This window comes from Falco punctatus (assembly GCF_963210335.1).
Source record: "Falco punctatus genome assembly, chromosome: 7".
NCBI lineage: Eukaryota > Metazoa > Chordata > Aves > Falconiformes > Falconidae > Falco > Falco punctatus.
Window position 1 is genome coordinate 7,916,772 of NC_137587.1, and position 17,366 is coordinate 7,934,137.

General features: G+C 43.1%; 1 protein-coding gene across 3 annotated transcripts; it reads left to right on the top strand.

The window, feature by feature from the left end:
* Nucleotides 1–27: 27 nt before the first annotated feature.
* On the top strand, nucleotides 28–14,321 carry ALKBH1 (alkB homolog 1, histone H2A dioxygenase; the record flags this gene model as incomplete). 3 transcript variants are annotated; one of them, XM_080395282.1, is made up of 7 exons in its annotated part: nucleotides 35–160; nucleotides 767–832; nucleotides 2,693–2,801; nucleotides 7,228–7,390; nucleotides 10,848–10,938; nucleotides 12,076–12,269; nucleotides 12,809–14,321. In XM_080395282.1, the coding sequence occupies 7 exons, from the start codon at nucleotides 35–37 to the stop codon at nucleotides 13,230–13,232; spliced, it is 1,173 nt and encodes a 390-aa protein (XP_080251408.1). In that variant the 3' UTR covers nucleotides 13,233–14,321. The 3 variants fall into 3 exon arrangements, with proteins under 3 accessions (XP_080251409.1, XP_080251408.1, XP_080251407.1); XM_080395283.1 differs by lacking the exon at nucleotides 767–832 and having other exon boundaries at nucleotides 28–160; XM_080395281.1 differs by lacking the exons at nucleotides 35–160; nucleotides 767–832 and adding an exon at nucleotides 2,120–2,274.
* Nucleotides 14,322–17,366: the final 3,045 nt, after the last annotated feature.

A 17,366-nucleotide genomic window follows, 5' to 3' on the forward strand; every position in this document is an offset into this window, starting at 1 on the left:
AGTGAGCGGCGCCGCCCGCCGCGGCCTGGCCAAAATGGCGGCGGCGGCCCTGACGCGGGAGGGCGGGGAGGACGCCTTCCGCCGGCTTTTTCGCTTCTATCGGCAACGCGACGCGTCGGATCTGCGGGGCGTGGTAGACTTCTCGGTGCCGGGGGGCCAGGTAACGCTGGGCGGCTGCTGTCCTTGCGGGCCGGCGCGGCGCGCTGCGGCCCTGCGAGCGCTGTGGTGGCGGTGCTGCCGCCCGTGCTCCGCGCCGGCCGCTTCCCCTCCTGCTCAGCGCCGTCTCTCCTGCCGCGCCCTTAGCGGCTGGAAGACGCTGCCGTGCGGCGCGGAGCCTCCTCGCGGGCCGCTGTAGCGTTTAGAAACGAGCTGGGTGGCCGCAGAGGAGCCCGCCAGGCCCCTGGGGCCCGGCGCCCTCGGCCAGCACGCCGCCTAGCCACGCATTTACTGCTTTTCTTTATGTTTATTTACTCCCGTAGTGTTTAATTGTCACTCTACGCAGCAGTAAGGTGTCCCCAGAGCCTCTGTTGAAGCCACGTGTTACTGAAGGGACGTGCAGGTACACGTGGGTGGCAAAAAGCAAATGTCGCTCTTGGAGCTGATGCTGTTTCCCGGCCTGCTGGCCCTTGTCTTGGCCATGAAATAGCTGGGTGAGCCAGCATCAGCCTCTCCCCGCTGTGCAGTGGGTGCCCAGAGTCCTTGTTGTCTTCCCCTTGGGAAATTTTCTTCGCTTTTCTTATTCCCATATAATACCCACTTGGCTTAGCCCTCAGGTCCAGCTGTTGCAGCGGCTGTGCAGTCAGGAGCACATCTGAAAGCGGCAGCCATCGTGGTTAGTAGCTTACTGTGTCTTGAGTGATGGAGAAGTGACCTTTAAACTCATCTTCTGTTTTGTCACATCACAAAATGAACTGTTGTTAACCAGGAATTTTCTGCGTATGAGCCTGTATGAGGAAAAAAAAGGAGTAGGGAACATAGTTAAAATGAAACTTTGCCTAATTTTTCGTAGTTCAATGCTTAGTGTTTTCCTTTTACTCTTCTCTTAGAATATATATTTTTCTATCTTTTCAGACAGTAATTTTGATACTGTTAATGGGACAGAAAACCAGACCCATCTGAAATCGTTCAAGGCATTAGCATTAAACAAGGGAGTTGTTCAGCCTTTCTTGATCTTGGAGCAATCCTTTATCAAATAGGATTCCAACATCACTGCCCTTGTGAGAAATTCAAAGTACTTGAAAGCATCACAAGTATCTGTCCCCTCTCCATATCATTCTTTTTGTGGCTGTTACCTTCTAAGATCAGTTGATAGCTTACTAGCGAAAGCACCTTTTTATTCCTCTTTCCCTCAGGTTAAAAACATTTGGCTTTTCCCTTTATGAAGGCGTACAGGCCAGGCAGATTGGCCCAGATACTTCTGTTCCTTTTCTCTCAGAAAACTTTCAAGTGATTGAGTTCTTCAGTGAAGTGTGAGGTACCGCAGCTGCCCTGCTACCAGGCTAATTTAACTGATTCAGCTCATGTAATTTTTTAGCACAGAAACAGCTCCCGCTTTCCACAAGCCCTGGCAGCAGCTGATGTGTAAGCAGTTTGAGAAGGCAAAGAGGTGGCAGAGTCTTAGTGAAAGGCAGAGCCTTCCTGGGGATGTTCTGCAGACAGGACTATGGACTAAGCTCTTCAAGGCTGGCAGTCACAACACTGCTTTTGGCGGAGAGCTGAACAATTGGTAAAACTGAGCACGTTGCCAGAGGCTGCTGCCCAACGCTAGTTTAGAGCTTTCTTACAAATTCTGTGTACATATTTTAGACACATTGCTCAGGAGGTGTTAACCAGAGCTGTCAGCCTGCAGAAAGACTGATTTTTACGCATTTGCCGCTGCAGAGTCTGTGTGCAAAGGCCTTAATTTAATATACGCTTTATCATAAACAAAGCCTTGCCTGTCTCTGCCTGCTTGTGACCAGCTCTTTCCTTATATGAGCCTGTACTTACTGTGCACAGCCCACATGGAGAGCTGGGCTGGGGAACCAGGCCAGAACAAAATCAACCTGCCTCTACCCTGCCGTTCCTAAGACAGTTCCCAATCCTCAGGGAAGAAGGGAGCGAGAACACAGTGGATGAGTTTGGTTCTTTGCAGCAGGAGTTGGCTTATTGCAGCTTAAATGCAAGCGTTACTGCGACCCAAGAGAGTTCCTCAAGAAAACGTATCTTGCTAAGCCTTGAGCTGTTGACCCTGCTGTTGGAAACAGAAGTGGCAACATGGTGTTCAGTTTGAAGGTATAAAATGTTACAGGTATATTGCTGTCTAATGGAGATGATAATTACCAGAATATTTTATAATGATGAGGCTGCACTGTAGAAATGGACAAATAGTGCATTTTTTTTTCTCATTGGTATAAATTGATGGGGTTTTTTATGAATGGAGGACATCTCTCCTGATCCGTAAGTATTGTATAAACTGCAGGTACCTTTTGATTGTTGTATTGAGTACGTACTAGCTCTGTTAGCAGCATGCCCTGTTCTGGTCACAGTTGCTTAGACAGTAGTTCTGTGTTACAACTGGCATTTTCACAAAACTTACCTTGGAATATGGTAACACCTTTTCTTATAGGTGGTATATTTGGATGAGTTCTTCATGTCTTCCTTTTTTTCTCTCTTTTTTTTTTTTAAAACCAGATTTGTTTTCTTTTGCCAGGTGTTCAGATCACAGCTCAGTATTTCTTCTGTCAGTGATCAAGATGCCTACAGAGCAGGATTGCAGCCAGTTAGCCAGTGGAAAGCCTATGGCCTCAATGGGTATCCAGGTAGGTACCTCTGATTTAAAGAAAAAAATAAACACAACCTTGTTGCTTGGGATTTGAGCATCTTCCATCTTAGCCTCCTTGCCTTGCCTGGAAAAGCTATTTTGGTTTATCTAAGTGTAGTTTAGTGTTATTTTAAGGGCGGGAGAACAAAAGAGTCAGCTAAAGAGTAGGATAACAGCAATAAATATGAAGGTGAGTACAGAAGGGCCAGTTGTTTCACTGTCTCTGATCAACCAGACCATCCCTCATAAGAATGGATTTGCCTTTGATAGAGATTTTGCATTTCTGTAGCATCTGTTTTTCCTCAGCATATATCATGAAAATTAGATAAGTGACTGAAATACAGTGATTTCAGGGCTGAAGTGTGGCATCTACTTGCTAGTGTAGAACACTGAGTACAATAAGTGAATAAGAACCTGTTGTCCTGTTCAAGGTACAGAATAATTTCATTAGGCAGGTTATTTCAAAAGCTGAAATGGATTTTAGGCTTGCAGGTCACCTGGTAGAACCACAGAAAGATGTTAGGTTGGAAGGGACCTCTAGAGTCCTGGTCCAACTCCCTGCTTAAAGCGAGGACAAGCTGAAAGTTAGATCATATTGCTCAGAACTTTGTACAGGGGAGTTCTGGAAATCTCCAAGGATAAGAAATTACATACCCTTTCTGGGCACCTCCAGTGTCTGGCCACTTTTGTGAGTTTTTTTTACCTTGTATCTAACCAAAATTTGCCTTGCTGTAATTTGTGACTTACCTCTCATAATCTTGCTATGCATCTCTGAGAAGAATCTGGTTCCACTTTCTGCATAGTGCCCCTTTTACTAATATAGAGCAGCGTGTAACCAGCCTTTATTGCCGCAAGCGTGCACTACTGACTCGTGCTTAATTTGTCCTCCAAGACCCCCTGGTCCTTTGATTCAGAGCTGCTCCCTGGTCCTCAGGCTGTATGGTGCATGGGGTTATTCTGCCCCAGGTGCAGCATTACCACTGTTGAACTTCCTGAGGTTCTTGTTGGCCCATTCCTTCGGTTTGTCAAAGTCCCTTTCAGTGGCAGCAGTAGCCTCCAGCATATCCACTGCTGCTCCAATTTAGTGTGATCTCTGTGATGATGATGGACATCCTGTTGTCCCGTTGTTGATGTAGATGTAGTTATCAGTCTTGGCCCTGGTATCAGCCCGAGGAACACAGCCTGTAACAGCCACCAGTTAGACTCTGAACCATCAAATCACTGTTCTTTAAGCCTGGTGGCCCAGCCAGCTTTTGCTCACCCTTTTAGTTTACCTGTAAAATCCATAAGCCCCCAGTTTGGCTGCGATAATGCTGCAGGAGACTGACTGGAAAACTCACATTTAGCAGGCAGGAGGGCTGATTAGACAAAATTTACCTTCAGTAAGTCCATGCTGGCTGTTTCCAACCACCTTGTGTCTGGAAATGGCTGTTATGAAGGCTTGCTCCATAACCTTACCAGGGATTTTGGTAAGGCTGATGAGCTTGTAGTTCCCCATATCCTCCTTATTTCAGTGGAGTTTTTTTGTTCTGTTTTGGTTTTTCTCATGTTTCGTTTGGTTCATAGGAACTGCAGTCAGTGTCTGTGTGGGTTGCTATGAAGCCAGCCTACCACTTCTGAAACTAAGGCAGCCACGCTAGCCATCTGGCACAGTCAATACACAGGGAATAACTGTAGGAGAAAGGCTTCCACCTCTTCTTGCCTCTCTCAATTGTTTTGTTCCACTTAACCTGTCATATTATAGCTGCCCTTGCTTGGTTTCAAGCATTTTATGTCTGTGTAAATGTCCTTCCTAGCAATTACATGGGGAGGGATCACAAGTGTTCCACTCAACTGCGTTTTTCTTCTGCTTTGACAAAGAAAACCTTTCACTAAAATAAAATGCAAATACATTAAGAAATTCTCTTTCCTGTTTAGCATCAAGTCATGTGTGGACAAGAATAATATTTTAACCTTTTCCAGCTACCTATATCTGGACACCCTAAAGCACTATAGGATATTTAACTGCCCTAATAGCCCTCTAAAGTAAGTTAGAATTTCTTTGGTTTGTCTATGGGCAAATGAAAGGGAAGTAATTTGGTTTTGTCCCCACAGTGAGCAATGAAATACAAGACTAAGGAAGCTGGGTGAATTTCTGTTGCATTGTCCCGAGTTCTGTGAGATGTGGGTGATGCTGTCTTCGGATCTTTGTAACTGACACAAATTGGGTTTACGATGGGTTGTTCTTGTTGCTAGACATCTGTATGTCTTATGCTTCCTTTGACTGAGGCTGGAGACCACTTCCACCAGGTGTAAATTAATTCCTAGTGTGCCGTAACATCTTGCTGCAACAAGAGAACAAGCTTCTGCTTCCTCAAGGCAAATTCCTTTAGTATACAGATCCCCAAAGAGTTCATCATTTGCCCGTTCCACTCAGACCAGCTCTTTCAAGGCCAAGAGGTTCAATTGTGTTGACTTCAAAGCTTGTCTGTGGTGTTCTTTAGTCAGCTCAGAAAGACTGCTACAGAAATAAATCTTGTTCTTTTCCCTCACATGTCTGGCAAGTCACTGATTTCTAGCACTGCTGGCGCTCCCAGGAACTATTAGTCTTGACTCTTAGCGTAGAATTTTACAGTAAAACTCTGCAACTGTTAGAAATTACAAGTTTTCTGCCTTTCTTGACATCAGCAGCATAGCGGCAACCCACTTTTTAGTTGTTTTCACTTCTGTAAATCTAGACTAACCCAGTGTCTTAAGAGTAAGCAATGAAAGGTTTGGAGAGACAGGAGCATGTTCTAAGCTTCTGTTACAAGTAGGGTCATAAAATTTGGATTCTTGTTCTCAGCTCTGTGTGAAACTAGCCCTCCAGGCTTTTAATTCCTTCATTAATACCTGGAGATTATACACACATAGTAGAGTGTAATTCCATGAATGTAGTAAAGCGCTTTGAGGACCCCACATCAAAAGCTGTAGACGGGAAGGACAATATTATTATTCTGTTCTATGCAGAGGCCAACAAAAAATAAATGTAATGCTTCTGGCAAAGTAACTTCTTGTAACCAAACCTGTCTGAAGGTGCAGGGAATGGAGTGAAATGAATGACAGTATATTATTAATACACTGAAGGCTCTTTTTCTAACCAGTTAATTTAATCTTGTGAGGTCTGTGAGATATGCTGGCAGGAAGCTTTTCTTGTGATTTTATTACCACTTTCATAAGGCCACAAGGCAAGTTTGTATCCTACTGAGACTCCTAGCCTTGTTTCTTCCTTTTCTTCTATTTTTGTCTGTTTAACTTGATTTGACTGAGAAGTTCAAAAAGACACAGTAGGGCAAAACCTTGAAACCTCCTTTTCCTTTGTTCCTCCTATACCCTTATCTCTCTTTGTATGTGTATTTTGTGTTGGCGAGTCTCACTGAATTGACAGCCTTTGAGAGAGCGCCTTGATTCTCAGAGTAGGTACAATACAGATTAATAGCATCTTCCCATCAGACACTCATTCATCAGTGCCATTGACCCTGGCCTGCAAGGAGACACCCCTGGGGTGCTGGGGAGAAAATTCCAGTGAAGAATCTTGTTAGCACTCCTGCTGATGGCAGATCTTATGTCAAGGACTTTTGTCTGTTAAGATATAGACCAAATCAATCCGTTACATCTCTGCTAACCCTCTTATATGAGCTGCTGCTTGAACTCCGCCTGAGGTGCACAGCTAAATGAGTGTGCAGACTAGTTACACATTTATGTTGTTTTGCCAATTAAAAATGACTGCACAGTATTTGCGGTCATCAACAAGAAGTTTGGGATATAATTTGGCTTTCATGCCCTTTGAGTATTACCATACCAAAATGCAGGGACGGATACAACCAGACTTACCTGGAAATAAGCATGAAGCAAAAGAGAGGACAGTTTGCATTGCTAGAGACTTGCTCAGCCCATGGACTGATCTCTGCATTTCATGATACTGAAGTAACAAGAAGATAGTATGAGTTCAGAGACAGCAACGAAGTTAGTTTGAAATCTAGAAAAACTGGGCCAGAATTACTTCAGCTTTGCAGGGTTCAAGAGAAAAGTCTCTCTGAATCATTTAAAAATCGGATATACTCCAGAGCAATTGGCTTTGCAAGTTCTTACTCCTTTATCTGCTTGTAGTCAATATGCCTTACACAGGTATGTCCTTCATGATCATTTTTTACTTTGACCAGAGTTGGCTGCCCTGTCTGCCTTGTACTTTATGGCCACCATTTGTAGTGAAAAAAAATCACTAGATTTTAACAGTTCAGACCCGGCAATAGATCCAACAGCTTACATGCAAAGTCAGTGGTTGTAGGTCTAAGGTGTTTTTTCAGTACTTCTGACCCCTGTCCTTTGCTCTAGTTTTAGAAAAACACAGGAAAATGCCTAATCATACTTTTCTTCCCACCCTCTCCCTTTTTCTCTGTGATCAGGGTTTATTTTCATACCAAACCCTTTCCTCCCGGGCTGCCAGCGTCACTGGGTGAAACAGTGTCTCAAGCTATACCCCCAGAAACCCAGTGTCTGCAACCTGGACCTGCACATGGCTCCTGAGAAGACTATTGACCTGTGGGGACAAAGCAAGGAGCAGTTGAAGTAAGTCCACAGTAACCTTTGGTGGTCAAAACTAACGGAGCCAGAAGTTGTTCTTAGCCCTGAGAAAGTCTAAGAAAAATGAGCAGGGAAGGGAAGCTGAAAAAGATTGTGTATATGTTGGCAGTATACAGATGGTGTCAGACATGCCAAGTTAAAGATGGATTTTTCATGGCTTGATGTGGATCCTGATGAATGCCCTGCTTTCACACTCAAAATGGGATTTTCTAGTAGCAAATTATTCCAAAGTGATCAGTCAAATGTAAAATAGTGACCCTGGCTGATATCATGGTGCTTGGAAGCTTGCTAAGCTCAGCTGCGAGGGGAACCATGAGGTCCTTCTAGGCTTCAGTTTTCCTGAGGAAAAAGGGATCCTTTCCAAACATCCTGCTCATGCTAGCTCTTCTTCCCAGTCAGCTGTCAGACCTAGCATACTGTAATTGAAAGGCTGCTGTCTGCACTTTTATTTTTTTAACTTCTCAAGTTGGCTAGTTTCTGTGGGTTTATTTTCCAATGTATTTCTTTGGTTTGGTTTAGGGTGTTTTTTTTTTATTCAGTCTGAGGTGGCAATTAAATGTACAGTTTTAATGGCAATCCTATCTGCTCTGTAAGATTGCCACAGGTTCAGAGTTCTGTGGCTGATGCAGCTGCCTTTCCTCTACCTGATTTGAAAGTTACTGGAGGATTTACTCAAGTTTTGAAGTCAAGCAGAAAGTTTTAAAGTCCAAGTTTTAAAGACTTTTTTGTTGTTGTTAATTGGTCACCTGTAAAAATACATACAGGATAGATGCTTGTTTACAGTACACAATGTTTTAGTCATTTGGGTATTCGTCATTACCTTGTCGATTTGACTGATGAAATCAGTGATTGAGTGACCAAAGTTCCCTACAACTCTCATCTTGCACCACAGTAAAATTGACATGTTGAGATTTTTCTTTGGAAATGCTCTTAACATCTACAAGATAAGGAAAGGCAAGAGCAAGGTTTGGACTTCTAAGTATTTGAACCTAGGAGAGAAGTTATGCCTCCACTTGTGTTTTCCAGGCTCAGTCAGAATTATTTACAGAAATTCAGACACCTTTTTTGTGTTCCATCAAGGATGAAAAATTGTTCTTTAAAAGTATTGTGAACTGTGCCCTACAGCTGAAAAAAGTGGGGTACTGTTCCAGCTTGACAGGCCTTTCCCAGCAGCACCTCCTGCACACAGAGAGAACGATCAGAACAGAGGTTAATTTGCAGCTGAATCCAGTTCACTTGAAAACAGTGTTTGGAAGAGTGATGGCTGGCAGAAACACAGGCACTTGTCTGAGTCTTCAAGTGAGCAAACTGGTGTATTTGTGCTTTTACCTAGGCAGATCAAACTAGCCAACTTCTCTAGGAGTGAGAACCTTTCAGGGAGGGGAGAAATAGGGTGCTTAACTAAAAAGAGGTGTACTTCCAAGATTGGACACGACTTTAATGCTATTTAAAGCCATCAGGAATACGCATAAATGTGCTTATCTGCTCTTTTCAGCATGCAGGAATCACAAGGTAGGGAGAGTCCACACAATTGCTAGAAATGTATGCTATGCTTTCCCCACAAAGTGAGGAAAAAGTATTTTCTTTAGTGCTGGGGACAATTAAAAGCATAAAAGGGGGTAAAGCATCCCTACAAGGGAGATACATATGTACTCTTGTGTGTAAGGAAAAGGGCGGGGGCAGTTATAGAATGCGATCTAGTGAATCTAGACCAGTGAATACAGAAAAAAGGGAGCTTCACACCAGAGCTCCCCTGTTGTTCAGTCTTGTTATTTTTAACCTAGTTATACCAGAATTTCTCTGTGCTTTCTTGTAGGAGCATCTGTTGCTACAGCTCTAAGAACTCGCTGATTTCAGATATGTAACAATCAGACTTTGCTCTCCTTAGCAATCACATGTGAAATCACATGCAAAATACTAAGTTGTGGGAATAAGGACCTACTGAGCCTACTGGGGTTCCTGCTGTTGTGCAAACACCCTAGCGCTGTAGCAAATGAATGGCCCTTTCAAAAAGCATGTGCTAAAAATGTTTAATTATGAACATCAGATCTACCAGTTGAAAGATTTAGAGGAACGAGTTGTGGGCTCTCCCTTATCTAGATGCTGTTACCTGCTTGTAGGCTCCATAAATTGTTCCAAGCAGCACATATTTGGCAGTTACTGTGTTACTGCATTATGGTAATAGCAGTTGCTATTGCCTTATGACAAAGATGGAAACTGGAAAGATGACTCAATAATCAGTGAGTTGTGAAAAATTATTAAAGGTAAAGAAACTGGCCTTTAACTCCTGTGCCTGGTTTAGCTTAGGAGCTATCAGTACAGTATAGGTGAAGGGCAGAAACAAGGCGTGTGTCTGGGTAGAAATGCATATTAAATGCAGGTGCTTGGCTGAGACTTGACCATGGCAGCACAAATATAAATCCTGTTTTGTAAAAGAGAGCATGTCTTACAAAACTAATGAGGCTATAAATCAGAACCAACAATCTGGTGGTACTGTTTATCATGGTGTTCTGAATGCGTTTCCCTTTTCTTTCTTTATTTACCATAACACATGATTTAGCTTGAGAAAAGAAGCTGAAGTTGCTGGAGTAAGTGGACTAGAAGATATATGTGTGCCTTTCTGTATTTGTCACTAGCATGTTTCTGTCTGATTTACTATAGTAATACTCTTGGTAACTTTTAAAGGACTTTTCCATAGCCATAGTAAAAGCCCAACCCTGAGGTCTCTTCCTGCCATCGCCACCTTCAAGTAAGAATGGTAAACTGGTGTGTGGCTTCAGACCACTGAGTCCCTTTGCATTAGGGTTGTCACTTGAGAATAGTTTTTTGTCCTGCAGAGCAGTCTGGATAGGAGACATCTGCAGTCTAGACTTTTTGACATTACAAGAAACATACGGTCATAGCTAGAGCAGTCTTGGTTCTTACTGAACAAAGGACTCCTTGTAAAAGTACCAGGTAGTAGAATTGACAGTCCTTTGCAGTATTATGCAGCTTGATACACTTCACTGTCAGGTGAAGCATTTTCCGGCTCTTGTCATTTTCCATTAAGTGCCTAGAATGTTTTTTTCCTTCTATTTGCGGCTTTTAGATCTTCATAGATTCTGTTCTTTCACTTTCGGTGCTTAAATAGTACATGCTTAATTTTGAGTTCTAAATCCGCACCAGTTAATTGTGTTGTCTCCATCTGATAACCCATTATGTACCCCGTTGAAAATACAAGCTGACAGCAGTTGGCAGTAGACCCTATAGCTTGCACAAATTGCATGAAGTAAATTTCCAAGGTCTTTGGAGGAAAAAGATAATGACACTGAAAGAAGTTTAGCATTGATGGTTTTAATAGGCTGTCGTGTGGGTAAGTGAATCTCATTACTGTGTGCTGCACTACCAGAGGACCCCTCAGAAACTAACACATATCTGATTTCTTTCCATTTTGTCTTTGCAGAAGGAAAGGTTCCAGTAAAGGGGAGCCTAGAAGCTTATTGGAGAAGCTGCGCTGGGTGACTCTTGGTTACCATTATAACTGGGATACTAAGGTACTGAAACAAAATTCTTCATTTTTCTTAGCTGTAAGCAGTCAGAATGGCAGGCAGAGGAGGGTATCATGGAATAAAATGCTTATGATCCTATGAGACGGCCTTGAGGAAAGGCTGTAACAAACCATGCTTGTAAGAATGTTTTAATCTCCATTAGCTTACTGTGAAACATTTAACAGCAAAAGTCCATTGCTGCATTCTTTCCTTTGAAAGGTAATGTGGTAGCATATACTTGGCTCTAGACCTGTGACTCTGTTTCAGAGTAAGAGCATTTTTACCCTACCAAAGGGCATGGTCACAAAAGTGGTGTTAACTACCGAAGATGAGAATGACCTTGAATGCTTGAAGACAGCTGCTTCTCAGAAACTAGTCCTCTTTGGAGGGGTGAGCGAGAGCAGGAAGAGACTGCTGCTGGTGTGACTTTGAACGTGAGAGTCTGAACCAGTATAGTACACTCTCACCAACTAACAGCTATTTTGGGGCTCCTGACCAAAATAAACTTTTTCATAAGACTGAATCAGATGGAGGCTGAGAAAAGATGACAGTGAATATGCAGTATATTGCAGATACTTAACCAAATCTGCTTGCAGCCTTATATTTACCAGGTCAGCCTATTATTGGGTAGCCTTAATAAAAACTTGGTTATTGCTTTCCAGTCCTCTCAGAATCACTCATGGGAGAGAGAAAAAGTAGGTTTGCAATTGATTCCTGTTCCTTACTTTCCAAAGAAGGAACAAAGATGCTTGTTTCAGAGCCTTGTTGAGATACAGAACTGTCTTTCCTTTGGCAGCTTTACACAGTGACCAAGTAGATCCTCAGGATGTTGGTACTAACCTTAGGCATTAATCTTACAGACTTCGAGCTTGCCATCCAGATATGATGATGAACTCCATGATTAATTGAATCTCTGGCAGTCTCAGCATAGGCACAGAATTAAATGATGGGAGGTAAATGCGCTGTGGGTCCACCTATGTCGTAGTCATTTTTCCAGATGAATATGATGCCCTTCTCCCTGACTATCAGCCAAACTTCTGAGTTCTCTTTCAATGTTTGTTTCCAGTTGTATTTGCTGCTCTGATGTTCTGGGTGTGGTTTGTTTTGTTTTGTGTTTTTTTTTCCCCGCTCTCCTTCCTCCAGAAGTACTCAGCAAATCACCACACTCCTTTCCCCTCAGACCTTGCATTCCTGTCAGAACAAGTGGCTGCAGCCTGCGGATTCCGGGGTTTCCAAGCCCAAGCAGGCATCTTGAACTATTATCATTTTGACTCTTCACTGGGAATTCATGTGGATGAGTCTGAACTGGACCATTCTCGGCCCCTTTTATCATTCAGGTGAGTTGAGGAAAGCACTTGAGTGTTGTGGAGGGGTTGATGGCTTTATTATATGGTTGCATACGGTTATAGGAAGTCAGTATTATGTAGTTTGCTAATTGAGTATATAATCCTCAATCTCTGAAGACACGAACGGTAGGAAGGTGTAGTTCAAGGGCATAGGTTTTTCTTTGAAGACTGGTTGAATAGCATGGATGCAGCGCCTGGAGTGGAAGAGCTCTTAGCACAGAATGCAGTTCTGTTCTAAAGCAGCAGAGTGTCAGCTGGGTACTAGCAGGCAAGGATGAAATACCTCAGCAGAGTTTCAAGCCTGGCAGGACAGCTGCTCACACTGTGCCTACCTTGAACTAGAACCAGGTATCTTAGTCTGTTCTCCATGTTCTCATTGTGAAGTTGTTACTAGGAGTCCATCTGGTTTTCTTGTTTGGGTTTGTTTTTTTATAAAGGGATTTAGCTGCTAATATTTTCTTACTGCACATGTAATTGTTCTCTACCTGAATTTTCTTTCTCTTCTCTCTCCATCCTCTTACCATCTCTAGTTTTGGGCAATCCTCGATATTTTTGCTTGGGGGCCTGAGGCGGGAGGAGGCCCCAACAGCCATGTTCATGCACAGTGGAGATATCATGGTGATGTCTGGCTTCAGCCGTCTGTTCTACCATGCTGTGCCCCGCGTCCTCCCCAACCCTGAAGGGACAGCTTTGCCTTCGTGTCTGGACCAGGCACTTGCTTCAGACCTTCCTGTTGGCTCAGTCGTTGAGCACAGCTCTGATGAGGATTGGCAGGTGTGTGCCAAGTACTTGCAGTCTTCCCGCATCAATATGACTATTCGGCAGGTGTTGGCTGAGGGTCAGAAATTTCCTGAGGAATCTGGGACAAACAGAAAGGGCCAAGCACCCTCTGAAGAGAGTCACCGTAAGGAGAACAGTAGAACCAAGAGGCATAAACCGAATACAGATAGCTGAGACCAGTAGATCATGCTGACATGGACTGGACAGGCAGTCTCCATATGGAATCATATTAAAGTCACTTGTCTGTATTGGGATTAATAAACTTCTACAGAATAACTGTAGTCCTTCTCGCTGTAAGAAACAGGTTGGGGGAGAAAAAGGATTTAGAAGTAAGAGAAGGATAAGTTCAGGACTGAGACTCAGGAGATGAATTCTATTGCCACTTTGTTGCAGACATTTACTGTACTCTGTTCCCTTTAAAATACCTGTATGTCAGAGAATTTCAAGCTTGGTTCAGTGATGCTCATAAAGTATTTTGAAATCATTGGGCAGAAAGTGCTGTGTATCTTTATACATAATTACTGTGTGTTAAAGAATCCTGTTGGGCTTGTAAAGCTCAGCTGAAGTGTAGTAACAAGTACGAATGAGAATAGGCTGCTGTGGGTGTGAGATCTACCTGCAGCATTTCCAAGAGAATTACTTCTACAGCAAAAACTGGTTCAGTGATCAGAAACTAGCAGCTCTCTCAAGCAACACCTGCTGCAGTCTTGTGCTCTCCTTTTGCCTGCTTGCACCCACTCAGCTGCAGCAGAAACTGCTCTTCTGACTGGAATAGGACTTCTTTTTGCATACCTCAAATTTTGGAGAGAAACAAATGGGAACAATATGTACTTGTTGGAATATCTAGTAGCTCCCAGCAGGGTCTCCTGCCCACAGTAAGTACGTGACAGACCTCTATCCCCATTCTTTCAAAACTGCCTCCTCTTAAGTGCCTGCAGATTATGGTCCTCCAGTCCCAAGCTAGCGTCTTTAAGGAACAGAATGACTTGCAAGTAGAAGCAATGAAGTTGTAAATCAAGTACCTAAAAAAAAAAAAAAGAATTGGTGACTATCTCTGTCACCCAAAGATAAATATATTGAAACAAACAACAAAAAAAAAGCACTAGCTTTTGTGCCAGTTTTCTTTAAGACTCAGACCTTCTTATCTGCTTTTTAATGCAATTTTAATTGTTGGAGTGGAATGCACTATCCCTGGGGTATCTTGTTGCACTTTCCCAATGAATAAACTGACTCGGTTTTTAAATTAAAGATCTCTATCAGGTTTGGGCTGGCTCTTTTCTTTTTCTCCTTCTTAGTTATTTCTGCATATTGTTAATGCTGCCGCATTCCCTGTACTGTCCCTTCTAGGCTTCTTTTGGATCTCCTGACTGCGCCAGCTCAGGTGGAGGAGACCTGCATATGTCCGCAGGGCTGCTTTGCTTATGGGCAGTTCAGGGTTTGTTGGGCAGTTTCAGAGAGGTGTTGCCTGCAGTATGAAAGTATGTATGTGGCAGCTTTTCCTCATGGGGAAAGTATGCCTAGTCTACTTATTTCGTAGCAGGTAGATCTGTGTATGTGCACAATTAATTCCTTATACAACACTGCAAAGAGCTCCAGTAATTTAATCTCTAAAATAATCAGTTGTGGGTTTTAATATCTTATTCTATGCCAGAAATATGTGTCCTTTCTGTATCCTAGGCCTGGTGTATTTACAGCAGAGCCCTGGGAGAGTGAATTACTATAATGCAGGGAGGTTACAACATGAGCAGAAAGGCAAGTTGACTGAGTAAGTCTCAGAAAACAGCAAAGCTCCCTTAGTAGCACCTGTAGGTGGGGAAGGGGAGAGCAGTATTTCTTCTCCTGACAGTGAGAAGGCAGACTGTTCTTCACTCTCAAGAGGGAAGCAAAAATCTGCCAGCTCACTCAGCACTGAAGATGAGAGAAGAGTCATGGATCTAGACGGTCACAAACTAGAGCTGGTTTCCTCATGTTGCAGGCTGCGATTTAAGTCCATCAGTTCCCTACAAATACATAACAAATGACTGCTTGTCACTTATTCCACGATTCAGTTGTTCCTGTGAAGAAGGACAAGAAACCATACTATTTATCCTTTGCAGTTTAAAATTGCAGCAAATGCTGCAAACTACTAACAGCAATTGGTCATGGGAAGTATCCAGTCCATTGGAGCTTTCTGTTTAGATGCAGCTGAGTTGACAATTTGCTGAGTTACTGACTTGCAGTCAAGCTTGTTCTGTAACACCATTGTGAGTGAGATAGTGCTGATCTAGTTCTGTATCAGGCACCCAGAAAATAAAAATTCTATGACCCAGAAATGGGCGTATGGGAAATGACCCAGGAAAAAAAAGCGTCATCCATGTACAAAGAGAAACCACTATAAGAAGGGAGAATTTCCTGAAGTGCCAGCCTGGCAGAAGCATTGGTTCTGTGACTGCAGAAGAGCAGAGTGCAAATGAGCAAACCACAGGACTTCAGCGGGCTCTGCAAATGGTGCTTCCGGACCATGATTTTGAAGAGGCAGCAACAGCTGCGGGAAGAGGTTGTGAAGGGGGCTGCATCCAGTGATACGCTCCCTACACTCTTGCTGATGTTCCTCCTAGGACAGAAGGATAGGGAACCATTTACCTACTCTATATAGCACTCGGGCTGTGATGTTGCACCTCACTTTTTAGGTTTGTGATGATGCAACAGGATTTTTCATAGTATTGATCAAATGTTTGTATCTGTAGGTACCACAAATATTTGCTTGTGTTCATATAGGTACATGCTGAGATAATCTCTGTATGTAGCTTTTAATTCCTCCAGAGGAAAAACACTGTCCAAGGGCCACAAGCACAAAATTGCATCAATGGCACAGGCCGCAGTCTTTGAGGATGTCCTGCTGTGCACAGCTGAGGGGAGGGAAAGAAGAGGTCTCTGGACCAATTCTGCAAGAAAATTAATGTAATGAGTTGATTACAGGAAGATTTAATTCAAAGCCACCTGGAAATGAAGCATGTTGTTTACTACATGTACTCTGTTCATTATGTGATCTATAGATAAAGCTAACTGTCCAACAGAGTTGAAACAATTACTGGGGTTTTTTTATAATCAATAGTAAAGTGAAAATGAAATATCTAGCTAAATCAGAATCAAAGCACAGTGGGATGAATACTGGGTGCAGAAGAGGAAACTACCTGTACAAACAAAAGGGAATACCCAGACAGCAGCACAGTATCTCACTGCCATGGCTGCAGGTCCAGGTTGAAGCTGGCTTGCATTTTGTGGAGTACAGACAAGAGCTTGGATCTGTGTTCATCTATTCGTGTAAGTCATTGTCATTCTTTGCATCACACCTGAAGCAGGGTAGATTTAACACGGAAAAGAGACCTGTCAGTGACAGGATTGTCTTCCGCTTAATTAGGATGCAAAATTAATTGAGCTATAATCCAGTGTACTCTAAGCATACTTAAGTTCTGATGAAATCATAAAACTTGCCTGGATCTGAACACATTACCTCAAAAAGTTAACAGAAGTACATGGACTGCAGACTTCAATGATTCAGAAAAATAAGTTGCTGAAGGCCTCAGAAGACCCATATATAAAAGGTCTTTTTTTGGATACTCTATGCAAAAAGAGACTTTTGAGAGAAAACCATGCGAGTCATCTGCAGTCTGCTGATGCCTCTGTAAATCCTAATAACCAAAGCTGGTTGAAAACAATCTGTAGCATAACGCTATAGATCTGGCACAAGATGTGGCTGACACAAGTTTAGCACAGTACAAAATAAGTTCTGCTATTTATACTTAGCAAATGGTAATCACAAATATCTTAATAAAACCATTTTTCTATACAAAGAATTCAACATTGACTAAGAATATCTTCACATACGCTCTGGTAAAGTTGCAGTGAGATGAAAGTCACCACTGTGCAAGTTACAGCTTAGCTCATACAGCTCTTTCCTTGCATCATCTTCTGATATCTGTAGTCACAGGCTCACAAAAACAGTGGTTGAAGGGACCTCTGGAGCGGCCAGTCCACCCTCCCCCTAGGAACAGTGCTGTTGCCACAAGGCTACCCACGCGAGACAGAAACCTTCCCCAATGGGTGTAGAGGAATGAAGCTGGGTTAATTAGCATTGATGATATACAGCTGTGGGCTGGCTTCAGGGGTGGTGGGTTGGTCAATGTAGATAAGGTGCAGCTGTGGCTGGTCAAGGTAAGTGGTTGAGAGGCAGTGAAGAGGGAGCAGCCGAGGCAGAAGCAAGAGGAGAGGGCACACATACCCTGGATAAGGTGAGATGAGGAGAAAGCAACAGAGGGACTGTAGGAA